The sequence below is a fragment of the Schistocerca cancellata genome, chromosome 2 (genome assembly GCF_023864275.1).
Source record: "Schistocerca cancellata isolate TAMUIC-IGC-003103 chromosome 2, iqSchCanc2.1, whole genome shotgun sequence".
NCBI lineage: Eukaryota > Metazoa > Arthropoda > Insecta > Orthoptera > Acrididae > Schistocerca > Schistocerca cancellata.
In genome coordinates this window covers 43,636,648-43,663,544 of record NC_064627.1, presented here as the reverse complement: position 1 = coordinate 43,663,544, position 26,897 = coordinate 43,636,648, and the positions used below count along the sequence as shown (strand labels likewise).

The 26,897-nt window shown below is 41.8% G+C and overlaps 1 protein-coding gene across 1 annotated transcript in view; it reads right to left on the bottom strand.

The window, feature by feature from the left end:
• The window catches only part of LOC126150576 (gustatory receptor for sugar taste 64e-like), a 181,937-nt gene that overhangs the window by 130,997 nt on the left and 24,043 nt on the right, over window positions 1-26,897 (bottom strand). Inside the window, exon 3 of the mRNA XM_049915885.1 lies at window positions 13,141-13,259. Within this exon, the coding sequence (XP_049771842.1) occupies window positions 13,141-13,259 (119 nt within the window). The remainder of the gene's footprint in view (window positions 1-13,140; window positions 13,260-26,897) is intronic.

The window sequence follows — 26,897 nt, the reverse complement described above, 5'->3', positions numbered from 1 at the left end:
ATACAGTATTATGTTACCAATGAAGAATTGTACAGTATAGTATATGAAACTCACAACAGAATAGGCCACGGAGGAAAAACATGTATGCTTAAAGAGTTGAAAGTTAAATACAAAAATATTACATATGAAGTTGTAATGTTGTACTTAAATTTATGTAAACAGTGTCAAATGAAACACAGTGCACCTAAGAAAGCTATTGTTGTGAAGCCAATGGTTACTTCTGAATTAAACTTAAGAGGTCAAATTGATGTGATAGATCTGCAGTCAAACATAGATGGCGAATATAAGTTCATAATGGTATATCAAGGTCATTTAACTATGTTTGTCCAGCTACGACCTCTGAAAACTAAAAGAGCTGAAGAAGTAGCGCATCACGTTGTTTCAATATTTTTAACATTTGGTGCAACAGCAATATTGCACTCAGATAATGGTAGAGAATTTAGTAATCAAATCATATCCGAAATATGCGCTATGTGAAAATATGTTAAAATAGTTCATGGACAGCCTCGTCACAGTGAAACACAAGGCTCAGTTGAAAGGGCCAATCAGGATATACAGAATATGCTAACTGCATGGATGAACGATAACTACTCGTATACAAATAAATGGTCAGATGGTTTATCCTTTGTTCAGTTTGCCAAGAACACTAGATACCACGAAGGAATACGCCAAAGTCCTTATGAAGCCATGTTTGGCGTTAAAGCAGAAAGAGGCATAGCATCGTCTTTTTTGCCTGGCGAACAAATCGCAAATATTGAAACTGAAGAACAATTCGAATAAATTGCCCATTCTTCTGAAACCGAAGAACAGCTTGAAGAAATTGTTAATGCTTATAAAAAGAATTGAGCGGTGGTCATACCGAAAACCATATTTCAAAGAAAAATATTGAAGAGGACCTGCAACCTACAACGTCATCACATCAAATTCTGTCTGAAAAACACGAGTTGATTTCTACAAAAAGAGCGGCCGCGAAAGAAAATCTTCTACTGCAAGCAACAAAGATGTTACGAACCTCCTGCTCAAATTGGTGACAATGTACGAATACAAGTTCCTGGTATCGACCATGGTCGTACAGATAGCCGCAATGTGTTAGCGGTTGTTATTGGAAGAGAAGACTCCGACTTCCATAAACTGGCAAATAAAAATGGTACCCTCAAGCAACTTTATACACGTAATCAGTTCGTAATTTGTAAAGAAAAGTTACTGTCCATAGATAAGAGTTCTTTTCACGAAATGTCGCTGAGAGAAGCAGCTGCAGCTAATTCGAGAAGCGGGGGACAAAGCTACACACGCTGTCATTGCAAAAGGAAGTGTTCCACAAATAAATGCAGTTGTAAAAGCAAGGGACTCTTGTGCAGTTCAAAGTGTCATAATAGTTTAAGTTGTGGCAATAAATAAGATTTGAATCACATAAGTAATTTCTTTATAAGTATTATTTTCTCTTCTCATGTAGAATGTATTGTGTATTTTAAATGCTTGGTCATTCCTTTCAGAAAGAGAGGCGAAAAAGTTACGTCACCCTTGTGACGTTTTATAGCGACTGAATAACGGATAAGAAAATATAAATCTCCAACATGTTCAACATCACTATTAGTGCATGGCGAATGTCAACATTTACCGGTGTAAGTCAGAAATAAGGGTATTTAGCAAATATTTCGGACATACACTATGCGACTATGTGAATGTTGACATTCACTGGTGAAAGTCGTCATTCTCCAGATTTCGTTGTTTCACTGTAACATCGATACATCAAGTAGTTGCAGTTGTGAAGTAAGTCCTCCCAGAATTACAGCAAGCTCTGTATTTCCCTGCCTCACTTTTTCTTTCACAGAATTTTTCAATTGACTTCTTGTGTCTGTTGCCTATCTCGACTCAGCATCTCCGCTATATGGTGAGTAGCAACTTTCCTTCTCATAATATTGTTACTGTTGTGGACTGTCAAGGCAGCCAGTCCACAGTGACGGGTAGCCGATAGAAAGGCACGCGTACACACACGCCGACTGGCGTGATTTCTGGAACGGGATAATTAGTGAATGCGATAAAGAAAAGAACGTAGCTACTAGAACACTTAACATTTATGCATCCTTTGGTATACAGCAATCTTGATGATACAAGTGAGACTCATTAAGATACATGCAATGTTACAAATGGCGCCTTGCTAGGTCGTAGCCATTAACTTAGCTGAAGGCTATTCTAACTGTCTCTCGGCAAATGAGAGGAAGGCTTCGTACGTCTAGTCGCTAGCAATGTCGTCCGTACAACTGGGGCGAGTGCTAGTCCGTCTTTCTAGACCTGCCATGTGGTGGCGCTAGGTCTGCAAGTACTGACAGTGGCGACACGCGGGTCCGACATGTACTAATGGACCGCGGCCGATTTAAGCTACCACCTAGCAAGTGTGGTGTCTGGCGGTGACACCACAGTTACATTCCATCCTGGATTTTCCATTGTTTGAAAAATGGGTTTTTAGTTGGCTTGAGACCGAAAGCCACATAAAAAGCAAAGTGACATCGGTTTTTGTCCTGTGGCCATAAACAATACAAGAAGAAAAATAACGCAGTTTTTAATTGTCCTGAGGCCAACAAGCACAAAAAGCAAAATTTCGTCAGTTTCATACTGTCTGAGACTGTCGCCAAGACATGTTCAATATGCTGTCCACCGTTTTCTACATCTACATCTACATCTACATCTACATTTATACTCCGCAAGCCACCCAACGGTGTGTGGCGGAGGGCACTTTACGTGCCACTGTCATTATCTCCCTTTCCTGTTCCAGTCGCGTATGGTTCGCGGGAAGAACGACTGTCTGAAAGCCTCTGTGCGCGCTCTAATCTCTCTAATTTTACATTCGTGATCTCCTCGGGAGGTATAAGTAGGGGGAAGCAATATATCCGATACCTCATCCAGAAACGCACCCTCTCGAAACCTGGCGAGCAAGCTACACCGCGATGCAGAGCGCCTCTCTTGCAGAGTCTGCCACTTGAGTTTGTTAAACATCTCCGTAACGCTATCACGGTTACCAAATAACCCTGTGACGAAACGCGCCGCTCTTCTTTGGATCTTCTCTATCTCCTCCGTCAACCCGATCTGGTACGGATCCCACACTGATGAGCAATACTCAAGTATAGGTCGAACGAGTGTTTTGTAAGCCACCTCCTTTGTTGATGGACTACATTTTCTAAGGACTCTCCCAATGAATCTCAACCTGGTACCCGCCTTACCAACAATTAATTTTATATGATCATTCCACTTCAAATCGTTCCGCACGCATACTCCCAGATGTTTTACAGAAGTAACTGCTACCAGTGTTTGTTCCGCTATCATATAATCATACAATAAAGGATCCTTCTTTCTATGTATTCGCAATACATTACATTTGTCTATGTTAAGGGTCAGTTGCCACTCCCTGCACCAAGTGCCTATCCGCTGCAGATCTTCCTGCATTTCGCTACAATTTTCTAATGCTGCAACTTCTCTGTATACTACAGCATCATCCGCGAAAAGCCGCATGGAACTTCCGACACTATCTACTAGGTCATTTATATATATTGTGAAAAGCAATGGTCCCATAACACTCCCCTGTGGCACGCCAGAGGTTACTTTAACGTCTGTAGATGTCTCTCCATTGAGAACAACATGCTGTGTTCTGTTTGCTAAAAACTCTTCAATCCAGCCACACAGCTGGTCTGATATTCCGTAGGCTCTTACTTTGTTTATCAGACGACAGTGCGGAACTGTATCGAACGCCTTCCGGAAGTCAAGGAAAATGGCATCTACCTGGGAGCCTGAATCTAATATTTTCTGGGTTTCATGAACAAATAATGCGAGTTGGGTTTCACACGATCGCTGTTTCCGGAATCCATGTTGATTCCTACATAGTAGATTCTGAGTTTCCAAAAACGACATGATACTCGAGCAAAAGACATGTTCTAAAATTCTACAACAGATCGACGTCAGAGAGATAGGTCTATAGTTTTGCGCATCTGCTCGACGACCCTTCTTGAAGACTGGGACTACCTGTGCTCTTTTCCAATCATTTGGAACCTTCTGTTCCTCTAGAGACTTGCGGTACACGGCTGTTAGAAGGGGGGCAAGTTCTTTCGCGTACTCTGTGTAGAATCGAATTGGTATCCCGTCAGGTCCAGTGGACTTTCCTCTGTTGAGTGATTCCAGTTGCTTTTCTATTCCTTGGACACTTATTTCAATGTCAGCCATTTTTTCGTTGGTGCGAGGATTTAGAGAAGGAACTGCAGTGCGGTCTTCCTCTGTGAAACAGCTTTGGAAAAAGGTGTTTAGTATTTCAGCTTTACGCTTGTCATCCTCTGTTTCAATGCCATCATCATCCCAGAGTGTCTGGACATGATGTTTCGAGCCACTTACTGATTTAACGTAAGACCAGAACTTCCTAGGATTTTCTGTCAAGTCGGTACCTAGTATTTTACTTTCGAATTCACTGAACGCTTCACGCATAGCCCTCCTTACGCTAACTTTGACATCGTTTAGCTTCTGTTTGTCTGAGAGGTTTTGGCTGCGTTTAAACTTGGAGTGAAGCTCTCTTTGCTTTCGCAGTAGTTTCCTAACTTTGTTGTTGTACCACGGTGGGTTTTTCCCGTCCCTCACAGTTTTGCTCGGCACGTACCTGTCTAAAACGCATTTAACGATTGCCTTGAACTTTTTCCATAAACACTCAACATTGTCAGTGTCGGAACAGAAATTTTCGTTTTGATCTGTTAGGTAGTCTGAAATCTGCCTTCTATTACTCTTGCTAAACAGATAAACCTTCCTCCCTTTTTTTATATTCCTATTAACTTCCATATTCAGGGATGCTGCAACGGCCTTATGATCACTGATTCCCTGTTCTGCACTTACAGAGTCGAAAAGTTCGGGTCTATTTGTTATCAGTAGGTCCAAGATGTTATCTCCACGAGTCGGTTCTCTGTTTAATTGCTCGAGGTAATTTTCGGATAGTGCACTCAGTATAATGTCACTCGATGCTCTGTCCCTACCACCCGTCCTAAACATCTGAGTGTCCCAGTCTATATCTGGTAAATTGAAATCTCCACCTAAGACCATAACATGCTGAGAAAATTTATGTGAAATGTATTCCAAATTTTCTCTCAGTTGTTCTGCCACTAATGCTGCTGAGTCGGGGGGTCGGTAAAAGGAGCCAATTATTAACCTTGCTCGGTTGTTGAGTGTAACCTCCACCCATAATAATTCACAGGAACTATCCACTTCTACTTCACTACAGGATAAACTACTACTAACAGCGACGAACACTCCGCCACCGGTTGCATGCAATCTATCCTTTCTAAACACCGTCTGTGCCTTTGTAAAAATTTCGGCAGAATTTATCTCTGGCTTCAGCCAGCTTTCTGTACCTATAACGATTTCAGCTTCGGTGCTTTCTATCAGCGCTTGAAGTTCCGGTACTTTACCAACGCAGCTTCGACAGTTTACAATTACAATACCGATTGCTGCTTGGTCCCCGCATGTCCTGTCTTTGCCCCGCACCCGTTGAGGCTGTTGCCCTTTCTGCACTTGCCCGAGGCCATCTAACCTAAAAAACCGCCCAGCCCACGCCACACAACCCCTGCTACCCGTGTAGCCGCTTGTTGCGTGTAGTGGACTCCTGACCTATCCAGCGGAACCCGAAACCCCACCACCCTATGGCGCAAGTCGAGGAATCTGCAGCCCACATGGTCGCAGAACCGTCTCAACCTCTGATTCAGACCCTCCACTCGGCTCTGTACCAAAGGTCCGCAGTCAGTCCTGTCGACGATGCTGCAGATGGTGAGCTCTGCTTTCATCCCGCTAGCGAGACTGGCAGTCTTCACCAAATCAGATAGCCGCCGGAAGCCAGAGAGGATTTCCTCCGATCCATAGCGACACACATCATTGGTGCCGACATGAGCGACCACCTGCAGATGGGTGCACCCTGTACCCTTCATGGCATCCGGAAGGACCCTTTCCACATCTGGAATGACTCCCCCCGGTATGCACACGGAGTGCACATTGGTTTTCTTCCCCTCCCTTGCTGCCATATCCCTAAGGGGCCCCATTACACGCCTGACGTTGGAGCTCCCAACTACCAGTAAGCCCACCCTCTGCGACTGCCCGGATCTTGCAGACTGAGGGGCAACCTCTGGAACAGGACAAGCAGCCATGTCAGGCTGAAGATCAGTATCAGCCTGAGACAGAGCCTGAAACCGGTTCGTCAGACAAACTGGAGAGGCCTTCCGTTCAGCCCTCCGGAATGTCTTTCGCCCCCTGCCACACCTTGAGACGACCTCCCACTCTACCACAGGTGAGGGATCAGCCTCAATGCGGGCAGTATCCCGGGCAACCACAGTCGTAGTCCGATCGGGGGATGCGTGGGACGAGCTGGCCGTCCCCGACAAACTCCCATCCGGACCCCCACAGTGATGCCCATTGGCAACAGCCTCAAGCTGTGTGACCGAAGCCAACACTGCCTGAAGCTGGGAGCGAAGGGATGCCAACTCAGCCTGCATCCGAACACAGCAGTTGCAGTCCCTATCCATGCTAAAAACTGTGCAAAGAACGTCTGAACTAATCTACAGAGAGCGCAAACCAAACGACACAAAATTGAAGCGGTTATTAAAATACAAGATTGCCTAGTAAATGCAGTAATGCTGCCACTTGTGCACTGCTGACACACTGCTCGGCCCCAAGTTCGAGAAACACCATATTCCACAACAGACAGGAGCGTCTCGGGGCCCACGTTCAGAATGCGTTGCGCAATGCGTGCCCTCAGTGAGTTCCGGTAGTATTTCGAGCACTGGACACAACGTATTGCAAATAACCCCACAGCTAGAAGTCACACGGATTAAGATGAGGTGGTCTGGACGGCCAGGTCCAGGCTATAGGGAAATGGCGGCTGATAATTCTAGCATTATGCTTATCCATTACGGATATTTTAGAACCGTGACTGTATATTAATGTAAATAAATTATACACAACTGCAACCAGTCACTTTTTCATTAATAATGCTTTATTACATTAACCGGTTTTCGAACCCTTTCAGGTTCATCTTCAGATGATTTCGGGAGAATCCGGGAAGTTACATCACTACTGGTAGTAGTATAATGCTGGGTGCTGGTTCTATGGCAGAAAGATGGGTCACACTTTAATGTATCGCCATTACTATACCTTATCTTTCGATATCGATGTAAATTTAGTTTTTACTTACTGCGACAGTATAGGCGGCTTTTTTCGTATCTGTCTGCCTCCATTCTGATGTCCAGAACACTTTCACACGAACTATATTAGTTTACACTTTAACAGTGACACTTTACCAGCATCCAGCATGCGCTTTACAACTGTTGCTTATAACAAAGATCTTGACAGAGAGATATGGCATACGCCTACTTTGTACAGAGTTGTAATTTGTTGTTCTTTACATGTGTTAAAGTCGATATAGGGGCAAGGTTTTTCATTAGAATGTTGATAACATGAGAGCACTAGAGAAAATAATAATAAAATACTACAAGAATAAATTTCAGGTGATCTGTTATGTTATTTCTATTTGTATGTTACAGGCAGGTTTTTTTTTTTTAAATGAATCCATGTGCATCCATTCAAACAGCTTTAATCCATTACAAACACTTTAACTCTTATACATATACCTTTAGCTAAAATAAACAGAATCTGCTCTTGATAATACTCCAGATCACGTTAACGTAACAACAGAAATAAGCCAACATTTCATCTGAAGATTTGTTATTAATTTAAATATACAGGTCCTAGTCATACAGACAACTGCACCTCACTGCAGAACCAATAACTCTGTATATTGATTCCTTGGGATTCATGTAAAAAAAAGAAACCTGCCTGTAACATACAAATAGAAATAACATAACAGATCACCTGAAATTTATTCTTGTAGTATTTTATTATTATTTTCTCTAGTGCTCTCATGTTATCAACATTCTAATGAAAAACCTTGCCCCTATATCGACTTTAACACATGTAAAGAACAACAAATTACATCTCTGTACAAAGTAGGCTTATGCCATATCTCTCTGTCAAGATCTTTGTTATAAGCAACAGTTGTAAAGCGCATGCTGGATGCTGGTAAAGTGTCACTGTTAAAGTGTTCTGGATATCAAAATGGAGGCAGACAGATACGAAAAAAGCCGCCTATACTGTCGCAGTAAGTAAAAACTAAATTTACATCGATATCGAAAGATAAGGTATAGTAATGGCGATACATTAAAGTGTGACCCATCTTTCTGCCGTAGAACCAGCACCCAGCATTATGCTACTACCAGTAGTGATGTAACTTCCTGGATTCTCCCGAAATCATCTGAAGATGAACCTGAAAGGGTTCGAAAACCGGTTAATGTAATAAAGCATTATTAATGAAAAAGTGACTGGTTGCAGTTGTGTATAATTTATTTACAATTCTAGCATTTCCGAAATGTCTCTGCAGTAGTGGCTTCAGTGGTTGTGCAATATGTGCGTAGGAGTACCATCTTGCATAAAAATGATACACCCCTCACATCCACATTGTTGAAAGGTGGGAATCACTTTCGCGTGCGAAAGACTCTCATACCGTTTACCAGTCACGGGACAGCTGACAGAACCCGCAGGACTCATTGCGGAAAAATTCGGTGCTACGATAGACGATGCCGTCAAGCTGCACCTCACAGTCACTTACGCGGAATCAAGTGGTACCGGTTGACGTGGATGTGGATTTTACGTTCCCATATTCTGCAATTTTGCTCACTTAAATGTCCTGGGAGATGGACATGAGCTTCATCTATCCACATAATGTTACATGGCCATTCGTTGTCCACTTTTAAGGGACAAGAAATCCCAGAGCGAACGTTTGTCTTGCTGACATAATAGCAGGAAGCAACTCCTGGACATAGGTGATTTTGTATGGATAGCAATGCAGGATGTTTCGTAGGATTTTTTACACCGTGCTCGCAGGCGTGTCCAACGTCCGGGGAGACCCTCGTCCATTGCACGTCTGCACACCACCGCCCCATCCCTCCTGCAATGCTGTGCGCTCATCTTCGACAGACGGCGGATCAACTACCCTCCGTCCATGGTTTATTAAATTGTTGCATCAGTAACATTCACAACTGTCTGCACTTTCCTTCTCTGGAACTGGAATTATTACAATCTTTTTGAAGTCCAAGAGTATTTCTCAAGTCTCAAATACCTTGCATATCGTATGGAATGTTTCTGTTATGGTATTTTCCCCGAAATATCTCCATAATTATGAGGGAATGTTGACTACTTCAGCTTCCTTCTTTCCACTTAAGTCTTTCAGTCCTCTCTCCAATTGAAGAGTGGAAATGGAACACGTTCTAACTTCCAAATGTTACGTTTGTCAGGAGAATGAAAAAGACATGTGTCTCTCTTTGTACATAACTAATTGAGACGGTATTCTGATACCATAGAATAATGCTTCTTACAGCATTACTGCAAAAAAAGTAATGAGACAAATTAGAAAATAAATACCTTATTAAGAACGTTCTAATGGCCAAAGCAGGTAACTGGCTTGTGAAAAAATGGCACTTAAGAAAGTTTTCTGTTTTCACTCTACAATTCTTCTCCCAGCATTTTATCTCCAATCTCAATTTCATGTCTATTATCATCCCTTTCCATAATATTCATGTTGCTTTCCTTTGTACTGTCCTACTTTTTCCTTCCACTTTCAGCCTCCCCATATTTGCTTAGTAATGGCTTGCATCTAAACTCTTGATATTCAAACAAGCTTCTTTTTTCTCCTAAGGTTTCTTTGATTTTTCTGTGGGCGGCATCTGTCTTTGCCATTTTCATGAATGCTTCAACACCTTATTTTTTTTTATAAGAGGTGAAAGACAATAACTCAAAAAAACTTCTAGCTTCATATCTCGGTATGAGCTGGTTTTAAGAAAAACTAATGTGCCACTTGTTACCAAGTGTATAGTTTACAAGACTACTCGCATTGTCACGGACCTATCATGCCATATTAGTGTGTGACTGTTTTTACACTTTGAGGTGTGTCCTTCCTTCGTGAAAAATTGTAACAAATCATTGTCTGCTCACGCCAGTTTGCCCTCAATTTGACTGTTGTCTACGACAGGTTCGATTTACGGAAGAACGGAGCTCTCTTCTGCCCGGAGATGACGGGACACTTTATCCCTAATCCTCCTAAATGGCTAGTGGTCTGAGCATGAGAGAGCCAGTCGCGATACAGTGATTTCCTACTAAGGGCCGGCGTTCTCCAACACCCGTCCCAGAGAAACTTCTAAAGGCCAAAGCGATAAAATCAAGAGTAGGAAATGCCCAGTGGAAATGTTTACATTCTGCTCTCGGTTATGGTTGGCTGGAAGACCTCGGTGTTCAATAATTTCGTGTACTGTTTAGGAGGCAGCGAAATCGTGGATTCCGTTGGCAGCCCTCGGGGGATGTAGAAGTCCGGGGAGGAAGTGGTGTTTTCGTAGTGAAGTCGGGAGAAGAGTAGTCTTTGAGATCAACCGAGCTGTTTTTTCCAGTATGGAAACTTGACAGACTCAGAAAGTGCGTTTCCGTGCGCTGGCGTGAATTTTGAGTCATTCCGGTTTTTCTAGGACAGTATGGAAGACGCTGAGTAGACAGTGACCTCATATTAGGTTGTGGAGCCCAATAGCTGGCTGGACGGTGGTGTTTAGCGAACGTGACGAACTTGACAAAGTTTGCGTTGGAGCCAGTAGTTTTATTAATTTCCGTGGAACTTTAGTGTGATGCTTTCGAGCCACTCTTTCCCTGTTGTTGTGGATATTATGAGCGGAAGTCGCAAGGAACCGTATGGAGCAGATGTACTGAACTGTTAGCGGTGTCCTTATCGAGTCCAGTGGTTGGATCTCGGAATATTGCCTAAAGTGTTTGGACTGCTCTACAGGCATTTTAGTTATTGACTTCGTACTAATCAGAAGTTTTAACCATGTCTCGCAGGTCAAAGCTAGGCTGGCAACCCTTATTTAGGGTGATGTCACAGACGCTATAGTGTAAAGAAGCAGTCCACGTCTGCTAATAAATGTATATGAGAAACGCTGCGGTACAGTACGTCGAGTAATTTGTCTCTCGCGCTCCACATCGCATAGTGAGTGTGTAGTATATTGGTAGCAGCGGCGGCTGGAGCTCTGCGTGACGTCGCAGAAGCTCAGAGGCACGGATGAGGGGAATGTTTCGAAATACCAGCATAATAGAGTAAGAGACATTTTTTTAAAAAATTCACTGCCTGGCAAAGAAAAGAAGCAAATGAAAGGAGAGGAGGAAATGAAATGAAACTTAATGGGTCGAAACGGTACATGATTACAAAATCGAATCAAATTTACATAGAACTTGGCAGTATCACCCTACTTACTATTTTGACGTTGGACCCCCTGTGGCCTGGATACATGCCCTAATTCGATTGCGAAGGGCGTCATGAAGCAGTTATGTCCTTCCTGAGGCAAGCAAGCCCACAACTATTGTAGTTGCTCCTTGATGTGCTGAATATTGTGACTAGGGTAAACTGACGTGCGAGCCGGTGACACTCGTGTTCCATCGGGGGATCATGCTGGCACCAGGAGTATCTCAACATCGTGCTGGCACTTCATAGAGACGCACCATGTGTGGACGATCATCCAGATGAAAAATGGCACCTCGATGAAGTCGTGTGACAGGCAACACGTTGTACTTTCACAGTCGCTCAGTCGCTAGCAGCGGTGACCTGAAGTCATACCCAATAGCCCCCCAACTCATACCACACAGTGCTGTGCCCCCCCCTCTTCCCCCCCATACATCCCGTGCCGCCACCATACTCCCTGATGACGTAGTGCAGAACCGGGGCTCATCGCTAAAAACAAAAAACAATGTCAGGCCATTCATCAGCCGTCGGTACTTACCAATCACTGCACCACTACAAACGGAGCCGTTTGTGTTGTGGTGTGTTAACGGCGGCCCACACGTGGGACGGTAATTCCCTAGTCCAGCCGTTGCTAGACTCCGACCAATGGCGCGGGACAACACAGAATGTTACAGGGACTCCACTGCCTGTACTCTGATGACAGAGAAGGTGTGGAGGTGTTACGATGTGCTTGGTGCATAATTCACTCATCCTTCCTCGTATTGGGCAGACGTGGTAAATCGAAACCATGATACCCTGTATATATCTGGATACTGCATGATTCCACTTGCAGGTCTCATGGAGGCCCACAATGATGCCCCTTTCAAATTCTGTCAGGTCCTGATAATGCCGTCTCACACGAGAACGCAGCATCTATTTGTCCTTCACAGAGATCACTTAAAATCTAATGTTGTTCACGCCCCTTGTATACCCTACCACGTCTGTTAACAACACTAAAGACGAACAAAAAGATACAGGTGTTCGGTTTATCCGCGCGCTGTTCGAGAGTGTCATAATAGAGAATTATTGTGAAAACGGTTCGATGAACACTCTGCCAGGCACCTAAGTGTGATCTACAGATTTTAAATGTAGATGTAGCTGTAGATCGCTGATGTACTCTCTCTTCTGGGTGCTTCAGGCAATCATTAGTAACGTTAACTTACTTATTTCTTGTCAAGGTCGTATATCCATCAGTATCGTTAACCGTGTATTCGGATACAATTGAAATATTGTTAACAATTCTTTCATGTCAAATGACCTTAATTTCTGGTTGCTAAGACGAAATACATGTAGTACTGCTAGAGCACTAGTGAGAAATGACAGTGCATGGAGCCACAATGGGGCGTTTTCGATCTGTTAGCGTAAAACGTAACTTCAGTTGTTGTCGTTACAGGGAGTAATAATTCGAAATTCTGAATCCCTCGTTGTCCCTCCAGCCTAGTGCTAATGTAATGGTGGAGTGGAGACGTAGTGTCTCAGGTGCGCGACCCGCCCTTGCGATCTGGCCTGGGTAGGATGAGTTAATGTCTTTTGTGTTGCCTTCCTCTGCGTCATTACCACCAAACGGCAGTAAAAGCTTTGACGCCGTGACTATCACCCGCTACCAGGACCTGTTTGATTGAGCAGGAGCACATCTCCTCAGTGCGCAGCTGTTACTAATCCGACTGCTAGGCCCTCCTAACTTACGCTGTTTTGAGCTGGCCAATTTGCAACACTCCTCGGCATGGGGTAACTTGTATGGACCCTGGGCTACTTACATGTGCGGCTGAAGGTGAGACCTTGCGAAGACATGTGCAGGCAGCTGAGAACAGCGAAGGCCGTCGATCCCACGAGGCTAAACATGGCGTAGATCACTCGCAGACTTGTCCACTGGAATCTGCAACAGCGTAAGGGTTTCAGGACACACTCTGGCGCTTCCTTAAATTTCTTTCACATTTTCATGTAAGTAAACATATTTCTATTAAATGTGACGATATAATTACTTTTTTTATTGACAGCTGTATTGTAATGACATTTTTTTCTCCTAGCAGGTCATTACACAGTAACCAGTATTGAAATTCGTTAACAAATGTTTTACTAGATCACTATTCAAGAATAAAAACGGAGTTCATCAGATCACGGACCCTGTTGAAAAACGCGAGTGCATTCTTAAGTTTTTTCCTATGACAAAAATAGCGAACTTGAGTCAGGATACGTGCGTGTCGATAATGTAGCTTGCTACAACTGTTGTTCAGTTTGTTAGCTGCAGAACAAGATAATCATGTGAAAGAAAAATCTGTAAAAGGAAAGATTACTGGCTCCACCAGTATCGTTGACCTTCTGTGTGAAAGTAAGACAACTTAGAGCAAATATGACATGGAACTGATATGCTACTCTGGACATAATATGGATTAAATATTAACAAAAATAGTTGAGTGATAATTAAAAGAGGAGGATATAGAGCCGAAAATTACTGCAATTTCTACGAATTACGTAGAAGTAGTGAAAGCTTTTTCTTATCTAAGATGTCGTAATGCATAATAAGTACGAATCAAGAATGATATAAACGCAGACTGGCACAGAAACGGAAAATATTTCTAAATAAACGTAATTTTCAAAAATTAATATCATTATGCGAGGGTTGGAATTCAAAAAGTGGCAACTATTTACTCACAACCGGTACAAAAGAGTTACATGTTTGCACCTGTTACTGTCCTTCAAAGTTGTCACCAGCGTTGTGTAGAACCCGTTGCCAGCGATGTGGAAGGCGTAGTATACCGTTAGCAGAGCCTGTTCTGTTGATGGTGCGAATGGAGCGGTCTACTGCCTATTGAATATCTGGAACAGTTCTCAAGCGAATTCCACGAAATGGTTCCTTCATCCTCGGAATCAAATCAAAGTCACAACGACTAAGTCCAGGGAGTCCCATCGACCGAACAGAGCAGCCACAGCTTGCGCTGTACGCGCCCGCGCATTGTCGTGCAAAATGATGGTTGGGTTGCGCAGAAAGTGTCTCCTCTTCTTCCGCAAAGCTGGTCGCAGGTGATGCTCCAAACACGAACAGTAATACTGTGCACTGACAGTCTGCCGTGGAGGCACGTAATGCGTTAAGATAACACCATCACAGTCGTTAGGATAACACCATCACCATAACTTTAGACCGCTCCATTCGCACCATCAACAGAACAGGCTCTGCTAACGGTATACTACGCCTTCCACATCGCTGGTAACTGGTTCTACATAACGCTGGTGACTACTTTGAAGGACAGTAGCAGGTGCAAACATGTAACTCTTTTGTATCGGTTGTGAATAAATAGTTGCACACTACTTAAGTTCCAACCCTTGTAATTGGGCCATAGCTGATCCCAAGCCCGATTGAAAAAGGTGGAGGGGAAGGAATAACACTTCTTTCAAAAATCTTGGCTGACCTGGCCTGGCCCAGATGTGGAGAAGACCTCAGCAGCAGTGAAGACGTAGACGAAGAGTATCGGTATTGCAGAACTGACAGAAGAAAGACAAAAAGAAATAAAAGTAGCCACATACAACATAAGAACTATGAGACTAGCCGAAGACGTTGAGAGACAGGGACAAGAACTGCCAGACATTAAATGGGATGCCACGTGTACCTGTGAGTCACCTCTCCAAGGAGAAACTCCCCCACGAGGTCACATCTTCTTACAAAATAGTGAGGATTCTACTGTGTATGGAGTAGGTATTCTAGTCAACGATAATATCAAAGAATTCGTTTACCAAATGGTCTGCGTTTCTTCTAGAGTGACATACATTGTCCTCGAATTGAGCAGCAAATTTTCCATACAAATCATTCAGGTGTATGTTCCAAGCAGCAGTTCTGATGAAGGAATGTTGAATAACTATACAGAGGTGTCACTAAAACTAAAGATTCTGAGAAACACAACTGGGTATCATCATGAGAAATTTCACTGCAAAAGGAGGGCAAAATAAGATGGAAACCCGTGGAACTTTGGTATCTATGCGTTACGCTGCAGAAATGGAAGAGGTGAACGAATGCCAGAATATCTTAGAGCTGAAAATCTCTCTTTTATGAATTCTTTCGTTGAGAAGCCCATCCAGCGTAAATCGACATCGATGAGCCCTGATGGTCAGACCAAGAATGAAGTAGACTTTGCGCACAAAACAAAAAAATAGAACTGCAAAGATACGTCTGTATTCGATAAATTCGACATCGGAGGCAACCTCAGGCTAGTTTGAGCGACCTTCACATTGATCTCATAATGGAACGATAAAAAGAGAAAATGACTTAGGAAAGTACAAAGCATCATTTCAGCTAACTTTATCTGAGATACGTGGCCCAACAGAAGATATGAAGTCCTTAGAAGTCAAAGAACTTGCTGAGAAAATGACAACAGACATCAAAATTGCAGCACTCCAGAAGTCTAACAAGAACTCAACTATCAGTTAATACCATTCAGATCATCAAATAAAGGAAGGCAATGATCAGGGTTACAGCAGAGTATACAACTCTTAATAAGACTGTCCGGAAAGATACAAGAAAAGATATGAGGGAATTTAACAATAATCTGACATGCAGACGATTGAAGACAGCCGAAATATGAAAATTTTAAATACAGTATGTCTACAGGGAGAACTAATATTACGAAACTCAAGAATAAGAAAAGAGTGATAGACACGGATAGACATAATATTACTGAATTTTTTAGAGATTTCTACCATGAGTTGTATACTGCAACCACAGACAGACCGTCAGAGCAAGAACAAGCAGCTCTGAATGATGCACAGGAAGAAACACTGGAAGTAATCACTGCTACAGTTGAAAATTCGCTTAAACAACTAAAACAAAATCCCCTGGGGAGGATATGATAACAAACTAAATCTGAAACTAGGTTCAAGTAACCCGTTGGGAGCTGTGGGGATACTTATCAACAAATGCATCAACTCCGCAAGGATAACAGAAAAATGGAAACAAATGTTGAAGTGGTACTACTCCACAAAAAAGGGTGATAAGGAAAACATCTAGGACTATCGTCCGGTCAGTTTGTTTCCACAACGTTACAAACTCCAGATTAAAATAGTAACAAACCACGTCACAAGAGAACTGGATGTATATCAACCAGTTGCGCAACTTTGGAATTCGGGAAGCTGTTTCGCCTATGCATCACATCGAGGCTCACCTGCTTCTCGAGAAAATAACTGAGTATAACAGCCGGATTCATCTGGCCTTTAAAGAATAACGAAAACTTTTCGACTCCGTGGAAGTTTGTAATATCATGAAGGTCCTTGAAAACGCTAGGATAAATTCAAAGTATATAAAGCTCCTGAAATACGTCTGTGAACAGGTGACTATGAAAGAATGTATGAAAACCTTATCACCAGTACGATTCCAGCAGGGAAAGGAGTTCGCCAGAATCACACCATTTCTCTGAAACTGTTCACCCTTGCATTGGAGGATGTATTCAAATTACTTGGCTGGAGTAACAGAAGAATAAAAGTCAGTGAGTCATGTCTGAATTATGTACGCTTTGCCGATGGTGTTATACTCATAAGTGAAGATTTGAAATAACAAAAGAGTATGATCCAAGAACTAGAAGTTGTCTCTGTGAAGACTGACTTGGAAATAAACAGCAATAGAACAAAAATGCTAATCACAGTCAACCAACCACTTACAGCAGAAGCTAGTGACGAATACATCTACCTTAGCCACAAAATTAAACTAAGGAGAAATAATCAAAATGTAAGAATTGCTCGCAGAATATGACTGAGTTGGGCAGCACTCCAGAAGCTAAGATTTATCCTCACCGACAAGGATGTCCGAAATTACCCCAAGGCTAAGGTCTAAAATATGAGCCTACTACCAGTTACAACCTACAGCCTGGAAATTATGACTCTAAAGTAGTCGTAAGCTACAGCGCACACAACGAGCCTTGGAGCGCCAGATGCTTGGAGTCAGTCAGACATTAGAAGGAGAAGAAAGGTAACAGAAATCTTGGAGAAAACTGCAAGACTGACGTGGCACTGGGTCGAACACGTAGCTCGACGAGATCAGGTAATCTGCAACAATTGTTCACTGCAGATTATTACGGGCCCACACGAGGGGCATTGGAAGATCCCAATAATGACGAGAAGCTGGAACACGATGGTACCAGGTGGCTCAAAACGGAAGACAGTGGAAGCATATGGAAGAGGCCTAAATCCAGCAGAGGACTGAGATAGGCTCAACAAGACGGGATAGGATATGAGGCGATCTCTGCAATAAGAATGCAATAATTTCTTGAGGGTTTCTATTTACTCTTTAACGTTTTTCTCGTTCTGGTGATCTCATGAAACAAAACAAGAATGATTTCTGATAAAACTTCAAACATGTTTTCGTGCACTAGTGCCATATTGATAAATACCGCCGTACGTTTTGGACAGAAGACAGACGCACTGCGATGTGCAGATTGTGTTACTTTGCTCATGGAGACGGAAGAATATTTAGAGGAACTCCTCAGTACGATGAAAAGAACTTTGTGGAACAATTATAGTTTAAGAATAAACAAAAGAGTCGAAAGTGACGATAAGCATACGCAGTACTGAAGAAGAAAACGAATCTCCAACGGCGACACAGGGCGAGTCGGCGCAGCGGTCGGCACACTGTACTCGCATGCGAGTGAACGGCGGTTCAGATCCCTGTCCGGCGGTCCAAGTTTAAGGGGCTCCGGAACGCCCTATACTTGCAATGTTAAACTAACGCTTATAAATTACATCTTTCCTCACAAAGTATTTGAGGTAGGAAGTTGAACTTTTTACAGATTATTTATTGGAATATGGGCTACAACTTAACACAGGGATTTTACAAAATTTTAGTTCATTTATTAAAGATAAGTTTTTTTCAATTGTAATGAAAATTCAAAACATTTTTTTGCAATTTTTTATTTATATATTCAAAAATATACAGTTTTTTGGAAAAAGGCTGTGTTAAATTATGCAAAAGGTACTGTGTAACATTTACTGAAAGTTTGAAACAAATATGTTTGGAAGATCTAATGAATTCTCTTACTACTTTGGTTTTGATGAAAGTCTATGTGTGTGTGCGCTATCTTGGTGTAATGTTTTGTCTGTACAGAAGTGTATCTGTCGCCTTTATCGCTCTCTCACCCTCACACACAACTCTGTACAATAAAGTCAAGGGCTTAGTTTTTCTTATCAGGCTTATTCATGCAAAGACAGACAAAAAAATTATACTAATGGGAGGATTCTGAGTAACTTCTAGAATTCCATTCGCTCTCTCTCTCTCTCTCTCTCTCTCTCTCTCTCTCTGTCCTTTATCTGTGTACAGTTCAAATATAAGTTACATGAAATCAGCCTAGTAGAATCTCTGGTGGAGCCCTTCGTCTTAATATTCAGCGGCTGGCTTGCTAGAAAAGATCTTTACATACGTTATTATTATTAAGCGCTGCATTCAGTTGGGAAAATCGATCTTTTGAACATTTCGTTCAGTTTACGACAGATCTAAAATTTCAGATGTGGACGAAGCCTTTTTGGACGATTTCAATAAAACTCAGAGATTGCAGGCTCTCTTCGTCACAGCTGAAACTTCCCAATTAATTACAGGGCCCAGACAATCATCAATGATTCAGACAGAGAACGCATTCGTCATTCATTCTAGAATAAAATGGTCACAAACCTTATTTCTGAGGAAAATTGTATATTGAATCCATTTCCGTACATGTTCCGTTTCCGTGGATTTTAAGTCTCATGCAATTTACTTTTACAAGTCCTTCTTTCTCTTTATCTACCACACTAGCGGCACAAACTTTCCTGTCTCGCTTTAGCGCGAAGAAGAGTAAATAAAAATCTCCTTTAGCAATCCGAAAATCTTCCAACCGATACTTTCCGAAGCTGTTCCTTTCTCTCTCTCCCTATAATGACCATGGAGCATACATCTCTGTACCTCTGTTGTTCCAAAGAATAAACGTACTAGAAAAATACCTTGGCGTCGACGAGCTGTCGGCGCATATATTACTAGAAAATCTGCTCAGATACTTTTCAAACGTAAATAAATGTGGATGATTTGATTGACCATTATTAATTATTGCGTGGTAGAGGTTAATTTTCCGTGGGGAGATTACAATGCCCCTCGCAGCGAGCGAAGTTTGTGAGGTCAATTTTTATTCACCGAACACACTTCGCGAGCTATCTATTAGCGTGGATAACCCGGAAGTGATGATTGTCAGTCCTCCGACTGAAAAAGAATATTATGTTTGAACTAGACGAAGAAAAGAAATGTTGAAGACAGAAGAAATGAAGAGACCGGTACCGCGGCTGTATTACTTTTACGTGCATCTAGGTGTTATGTTTGCTGTGCACAACCAAGGAAGATGATCTTTCATGAACTTATGTCAGGGTCTACCCATTCGGGAACTTTCTTAAGCAGGGAAACCTTGGAAAACCTCTTAAGCTTAGACCCCCAGCCTACGGTACATAGAAGATAGGAAAGCCTATAGAAGAACAAAAATAATTTTGAAATTCATCTCTAAAGGAAAGATAGGGCTTACTTTGTATCACGATTTGGAGAAGAGTAGTTTGTGCCTCTAGCAAAAAAAAAAAAACGTTTTACAATAAACAACGTGAATTTGCGTTTTACAATCTTGCTCCTAGGACAATATCTTGCGGTGCTAAACTCCCCCGGGTCTTGCATGTCCCCGACGTCCACATTTGTAGTCGGTCTTCTATGCGGCCCCCTCTGTCGTTGATCTTCTTCGCGGCCCACAATGGGAAGAGTAGAAGGGACAGGGATACTCGAATTCACATGCAACATTCATTCCAAAAGAATTAGCAATGACCAAAAAGGGAAACTCTTCCTGTAAGAGAACTGATTAGGTTGCACCGTCCAAAATTCTCCTTTTTGAAAGCAAAATCCTTGTGGCTTCATGGATCCTTTTTGTTACGACGTACTTCAAGGAATTCAACTCTTAATTAATGATGTTGCCAAAAGCATCATCCGATTTACTCTCGTTTGAATACTCCTTTTGACTTTGCCTCCCCACTTTTGCTTATAAGTCCAAAAGTTTTAATAGATTTTCTATGACTGATTTGTTCTTCGTAATTTAAAGGATTCATGTAACTGACTATAGATTTTGGATTCAAATCATCGAATAATGGAAAGTGTAGTTCATTTTATCCCAAGACATCATCCATATTTCCTTGATAAGTCATATAATTTAGCTATACTCAAAAAAATACTTTTTATTCTAAATACATATATTTCTACGCTTGAGTGCTGAAATGTAGAAGTTATTAGCATTGAGGAATGCGTATTCACTTCTTTCATTTACTCTCTGATTCATACGGCGTTCATCCATGCTCATATATGGAAATGGATTTTTCACACAAAATTCCCAAACGAACACGAACCATTAAATTACTACTGAATCTATGAATACTACTTTCTTTAATCATTCATTAATGAATTAAAACTCTTAACTTCGAATTTTACCACCTATTCCTTTTAAAGTTCAACATGAATCAGTTTATCCTCGCGTTTGGTGCGAGTCTCTTACAAAGGATATCTGTATCGTCTATATCGATTTTAATTCTCGCGCCGACGTCAACTGTTTTGCGCGGGAAATAATCTTTGCGGCGTTAACCGTCACTCACGATTCACTACCACAACACATCCCTTCACATATTTACACATTTAAGCGTTCACATGAGATTACATATGAATCTTCACTCGAACCTCTTTAGATTATTCAGAGTCATTTGCGGGGAAACATTTCATTCTTCTTGAAGGTCAGTCAGATCCTTTATACATCTTGATAACATTAGCAATGCTAAAGTTCTATGTTCACCCAAACCACAGGTGAAGCCTATCTCCACTATCTTTTTTACAACACTCAATAGTACTAATTAGTCACTATTTCTATACTCTATGTCACTGACTAACTATTTCAATTTAAAGGCTTTTAACACTACACACACACAGTTTATTGTTATATATATATATTTTTTTTACGAGCGTTCATCTCTGTCACTCGGAACACCATTCCTCCCTATCTTCTAATCTTCATTATATCTTTTTAAGTCGTTATGAGGAAATAACCCTTTTATTTTGTTCGATCCCGGGTATGCTAACAGATAAGCTCCAGGATTCGGAATTTGTAGGATAATGTATGGTCCAGTATATAGTAACTCCCATTTCTTTATATTTTTCTTTATTACGGATGATTTGGTACGTCGTTTAACTAGTACCTTCTCGCCGACATGGTATGTCTGTACCCTCTTGATTAATTTGTCATATCGTTGTTTTCTTTGATCAGCCTTTTTCGTCATATTTATGATAGCTTGTCTTATTTTTTCTTCCCAAGGCATCTCGGTTTCCTGAGTTTTGGGGATATGGTCAGTCCAGAAGTTTTCCTCTTTTGCTTCGAACATCAATTCACGAGGTGTATATCCAGTTGAGGAGTGGGGCATGTTATTGTATATTTGCTCAAACTCTTCCACATAATTTGCCCACGCAGTTTGCTTATTATGGCAATACGTCCTCATAAATCGATTGAATTCTCTAAAAATCCTCTCCACCAAATTACCTTGTGGGTGGTAAAATGATGTTAGTACGTGTTTCACACCGACTTGAGACATAGTCTGCTTCCACCGGAGTCCCGTGAATATTTTAGCATTGTCAGTTATGATCGCCTTTGGTGTACCAACATGTGGAAGATAATCTCTTATCAATCTTAATACTATTACTTTGGCTGTAGCCGTCTTTATCGGGTATAGCTTTACGTATTTCGTGCACACATCTAGAAATGCTAACACATATTTAACACCACCTCTTGAAGTAGGTAACGGTCCACACAGATCGCACGAAATTAATCCTTTTGGTTCTTATAATAATATAGAGCATAATGGGTGCTTAGTCCCTTTTGAATCCGGCTTTGTTTTTTGGCATATTATGCACCTCTTTAAGACCTCATGCACTCTGCGCTTTATGTTGGGGAAATAACAGTACCCACTTATCTTGTCTGCACATTTTGTCGCACCGAAATGTCCCCAGGTTAAATGAGTGAACCAGACAAGTTTCTCTATTTGTGCCTCAGGTATACAAACACACCAACGGACTTTGTTTGGCCTTCCACAGCGGAAAAATAATACGCCATTTACCAGCTTGTAATAATTTGCGATCTGATCCGAAGGTTGCTGTTGTAACCTTTGAATGACACTTCCCCATTGAGCATCCTTTTTCTGTAACTGGGCCATATGCACACACAAATTGATGTAGTACGTCTTATATGGATTTTCCTGCAGCAGCAATATAGGGAATTCTGAGGAATTATTTATTTCAATCTCTTTGGTTAAACCCTGCGGTGACCTTGATAGAGCGTCCGCAATAATGTTTTGCTGCCCTGAGACATGTACGATCTTAAACTGGTATTGTTGCAGAGCGAGAGTCCATCTAGCCAGTCTAGGGTGTAATAGTTTACACGTTTGTAAAAACGTTAATGATTGGTGATCGCAATATACGATAGTCTTCGACCCATATAAATAATAATGAAAATTTTTAAATCCCCAGACGACCGCAAGAGCCTCTAATTCTGTCGTCGTGTACTTTCGTTCACAGTTGGACAAAACACGGCTAGCAAACGCAATAGGACAAAAGGTAAGCTGTCCATTTATCTTGCGTACTTGGAAAAGGCACGCTCCAAGACCCACATTTGACGAATCTGTTGACAAGTAGAATTCCTCTTGCATGTCCGGATGGTACAAAAGCGGTGCATTTACTAATTGCTTCTTTATCTCTTCAAATGCTTCTTGACACTCTAATGTCCAGAGCCAGGGCACATCCTTCTTCAGCAAACTATTCAGAGCTGCTGCATTCATGGCCTGATTCGTTATAAATCTTCTAAAAAATGATGCAAGACCCATAAACCCTTTTAATTGCCTCCTATTTCTTGGTGTTGGAAACTTACTAATCGCCATTAGCTTCTCCTTGGTCGGTAAAATTCCCTTTGCGTCAATTATATGCCCCAGGAACTTGATTCTATTTAGTGCAAAATGTGATTTCTGTAGGTTAGCAGTTATTCCCATGGTTTTGAAAACGTCCAACACCCGACTCAGTAAAGTAATATGCTCTTCCCAGGTCTTCGATGCAATAAGCATATCATCAACAAATACTGTTATCCTGCTTCTTAGTTCTGGGCCTAATGCGTAATCTAGCGCTGCTATAAAAATTCCAGCACTAATGTTGAGTCCGAAAGGAACTACAGTAAATTGGTAACTTCTTCCTGCATAAATGAAAGCTGTATATCTCCTTGATACCTCATCCAGCTTGACTTGCCAATAGGAACTCCGCAAATCGATGCTCGTCAAATATTGGACATCCTGGAACCGTTGTATCAGTTCGTCTATGTTTTCCGGATGTGTCCTCACTGGAATTATAATTTTATTTATTTCCCTGGCGTCGAGTACCAGTCTCACAGTTCCATTTGCTTTTGGCACAATCAACAATGGGGAGCAGTATGGGCTTGTAGAGGGTTCGATCAAACCCCATTTCAACATGCGATCTATTTCCTTTTGAACTTGAGCCTTTAACCTCCCGGGAACAGGATAGAAAGTTCTACAATACGTTTCGTGCGGCTTAACGTAGAGATGGCATATGTATCCTTTAATCACTCCTGGCCTTTCATCAAACACGTTTTCATATGCTGATAATAATTCTTTGAGCTGCGTCTTCTGATCTTCAGTGATGCAGTCGGATTCATTTAACTTCTCATCCACTAATTGACCGAAATCTCCTTTGACTTTGAACTCATTATTCACGTGCTGTTTAGAATTTTGTGCCGTCCTGATTACTTGCACACTGATCCCACTATTATATTTTCTGGTAAGGCTTTCTTTTTTCAACAAGTCCAACTCAATTTCTTGTTTATTTACATTTAACCAAATTTTTCCTGTTTTAAAATCTATTCTGCATCCGTATTGACGTAGGCTGTCGACTCCGATAATGCAGTCTACCACCAAATTTTTCACAACAAGGAATGTGCTTAATATTGTTACCTTTCCTACTTCTACACTAAGTAGTGACTGCACTTTTACATTCGCCGATCGAGCCCCAACGGCGCCTATTATTTTGCAATTTTGAACTGGAAAAATTGGTACTCGTCTTATATTTCGGATCTTGTTGAATAGAGCCTCCGAAATAACATTTGTGGTTGCAGCTGTGTCTAAAACCACCACTATAGGTACAGTTTCCAAAATGACTTGCACTTCGGCTACTGCCACCTGTTCCTTATTCTCATCTTGGGGTTCTAAGTCCTCGGTCAATTCATCTGCCAGTAATCGTCCATCATTATACGTTAGCATGGGTACACATATCCTGTTGCCCCTCAACCTATTGTTGACCGCTCCTCCGGGGCACGAGTGGGTCCTTACAAGTTTGTTGGATTTTGATTCCCCTGGTGGTTGACCTCATCCGTCACTTCGGTAATTACCGGTTGATTCGCGGATGTCCTTCCCCACTGATGTTGGTTATTTGAGTTTATTCCCCCCGGTTGGTTCCACTTTCTATTACTGTTATTGTTCCAAGCTTGTGGTCTGAAATTCCTTTCGTTCCCCCATACGGGATTGTATCGTTTCCCATTCCTGTTGTTCCTTGGATAGCCCCTCGCAAGACTATTGCCGGTATTATTATTGAGATTTTGAGGGGTTTCTCCACTATTTATCGATCTCTGTGCGTTCCCTTGCCTACCATTTGGCGGAGGTTCTATCTCCCTATATTGGAATCTGTTGTTACGGGCTTTCTGGTTGTTCTCTTCTATAATGTCTATATGATCTAACGTCGTGAGGAACGACTCCAGGTCTTTATCGTTGCCGTAAATTAATTGATTCCGGATGCTAGTTGGTAATCTTGCCTTCAGTATGTTTATTATGTCTGGCAAAGGCATAGGTCTGTCCCAATATCTAGTTTTATTTATATATTTTTCAAAATACTTCCTAAGGCTTCCTTTCGAAAAAGAGAAAGGCTCTGGGTAGAGCACCTCCTGCCTTAGGCGTTCCTGTACTCCTTCTGACCAGAACTTTGCTAAAAACGCTATCTCAAAATCGTCATAGGTCGAGCAAACAGAAGTCATGTCCGAGGCCCAGATCGCCCCCGAACCTTGTATATACCCAGTAACGAAACTGATCTTCTGCCACTCCGACCAATTTCTGGGTAGAACTCCTCTAAAACTTCGAATAAAAACAATCGGATGGACCCCCCTTTTGTCAGTGTTAAAAATCTGAAATTGCCGATGTTTTATTATTTTTTCTCCGGCATGGCAAAGGCTTTCGTAATCTCGGTCAGATAAAACTTCACGCGAACAACTAGCTCGTGGCAATTTAATATTTGAGTTACTCACACAAGTCGGTATTGTGAGCGAATGTGCAGTAACTGGCTCTATAGTCGCTGGCAACTTCTGCTGCTGGCCTGTATTCATTTGTTCTGAGCCTTGTTGTGAAACGCGTATCGACTCTACTATCGTTTGTTTCCAATGCTCGAGATCAGCACCTAACTGCTGTCGCACTTCCTCTAGCCCTTTCGCAAACAAATTCTCTTCCTGTTTGCCGCACAGACTCTGGAATGCTTCTTTAACATTTTGCTCAACGTTTTCACACATTAGCCTTTTGTTTTCTAATGTGATTTCGGATAATTTACCCGTTAATACATTAATCTGGTGGTCTATAACGTCTTGACGTTCTGTCAGATGTTCCACACTTTCCTTTAGGTTCGTCTGCGTACGTGCCAATTCAGGAAGTTGCGCAATTGCACATGACATGGCATCTTGCTTTTGTACTAATTGTGGAACCATTTCCACCTGTTCGCGTACGGTATCTATCTTAATAGCCACGTACTCCTTCATTTCTACACGTACGCGTTGAGTAGATTTCTCACATTGAGCTTTAACCAATTCGATTTGTGCAGTTAATTTTCGTTCCGTCTCTTCGGCCTGATCTTTTAGTTCCTTTGTCTTTGCCTCTATCCGTTGTTCTAATTCGGAAAAACTGTCATGTAACTGCTGCTTAATCTCAGCTTTCAGCTTTTCCTGCCCTTCAGTAACTGAGGCTAACTTTGTATTCAAATGGTTTTGCCCTTCAGTAACTGAGGCTAATTTCGCGTTAATGTCGGTTTTCAAATTTTCTTGCCCTTCAGTAACTGAGGCTAATTTTGTATTCAAATGGTTTTGCCCTTCAGTAACTGAGGCTAATTTTGTATTCATATTATTCACGGTCTCCGTTAACATCTGCATCTGCCTCATGATAATGACCAATGGGTCTAATCCATGTTGTGCACTGGCTGTTACATCTCCAGCCGTGTCTACCGGGCGTTCCATTGCGCTATCTGTAGCGATCGGTTCTACAACAGATCTTACTACATCATTATCATCAGTGCTCACAGCTGAAGGCTGCTGGGTGTTGCTCTGCTCTGCTTGACTCATCTTAAACATTGCCCTAGTTAAAACCATATAAATGTTCTACAGTCAAGATATATATATATATCTCCCTTCACAAGAGTACTTCT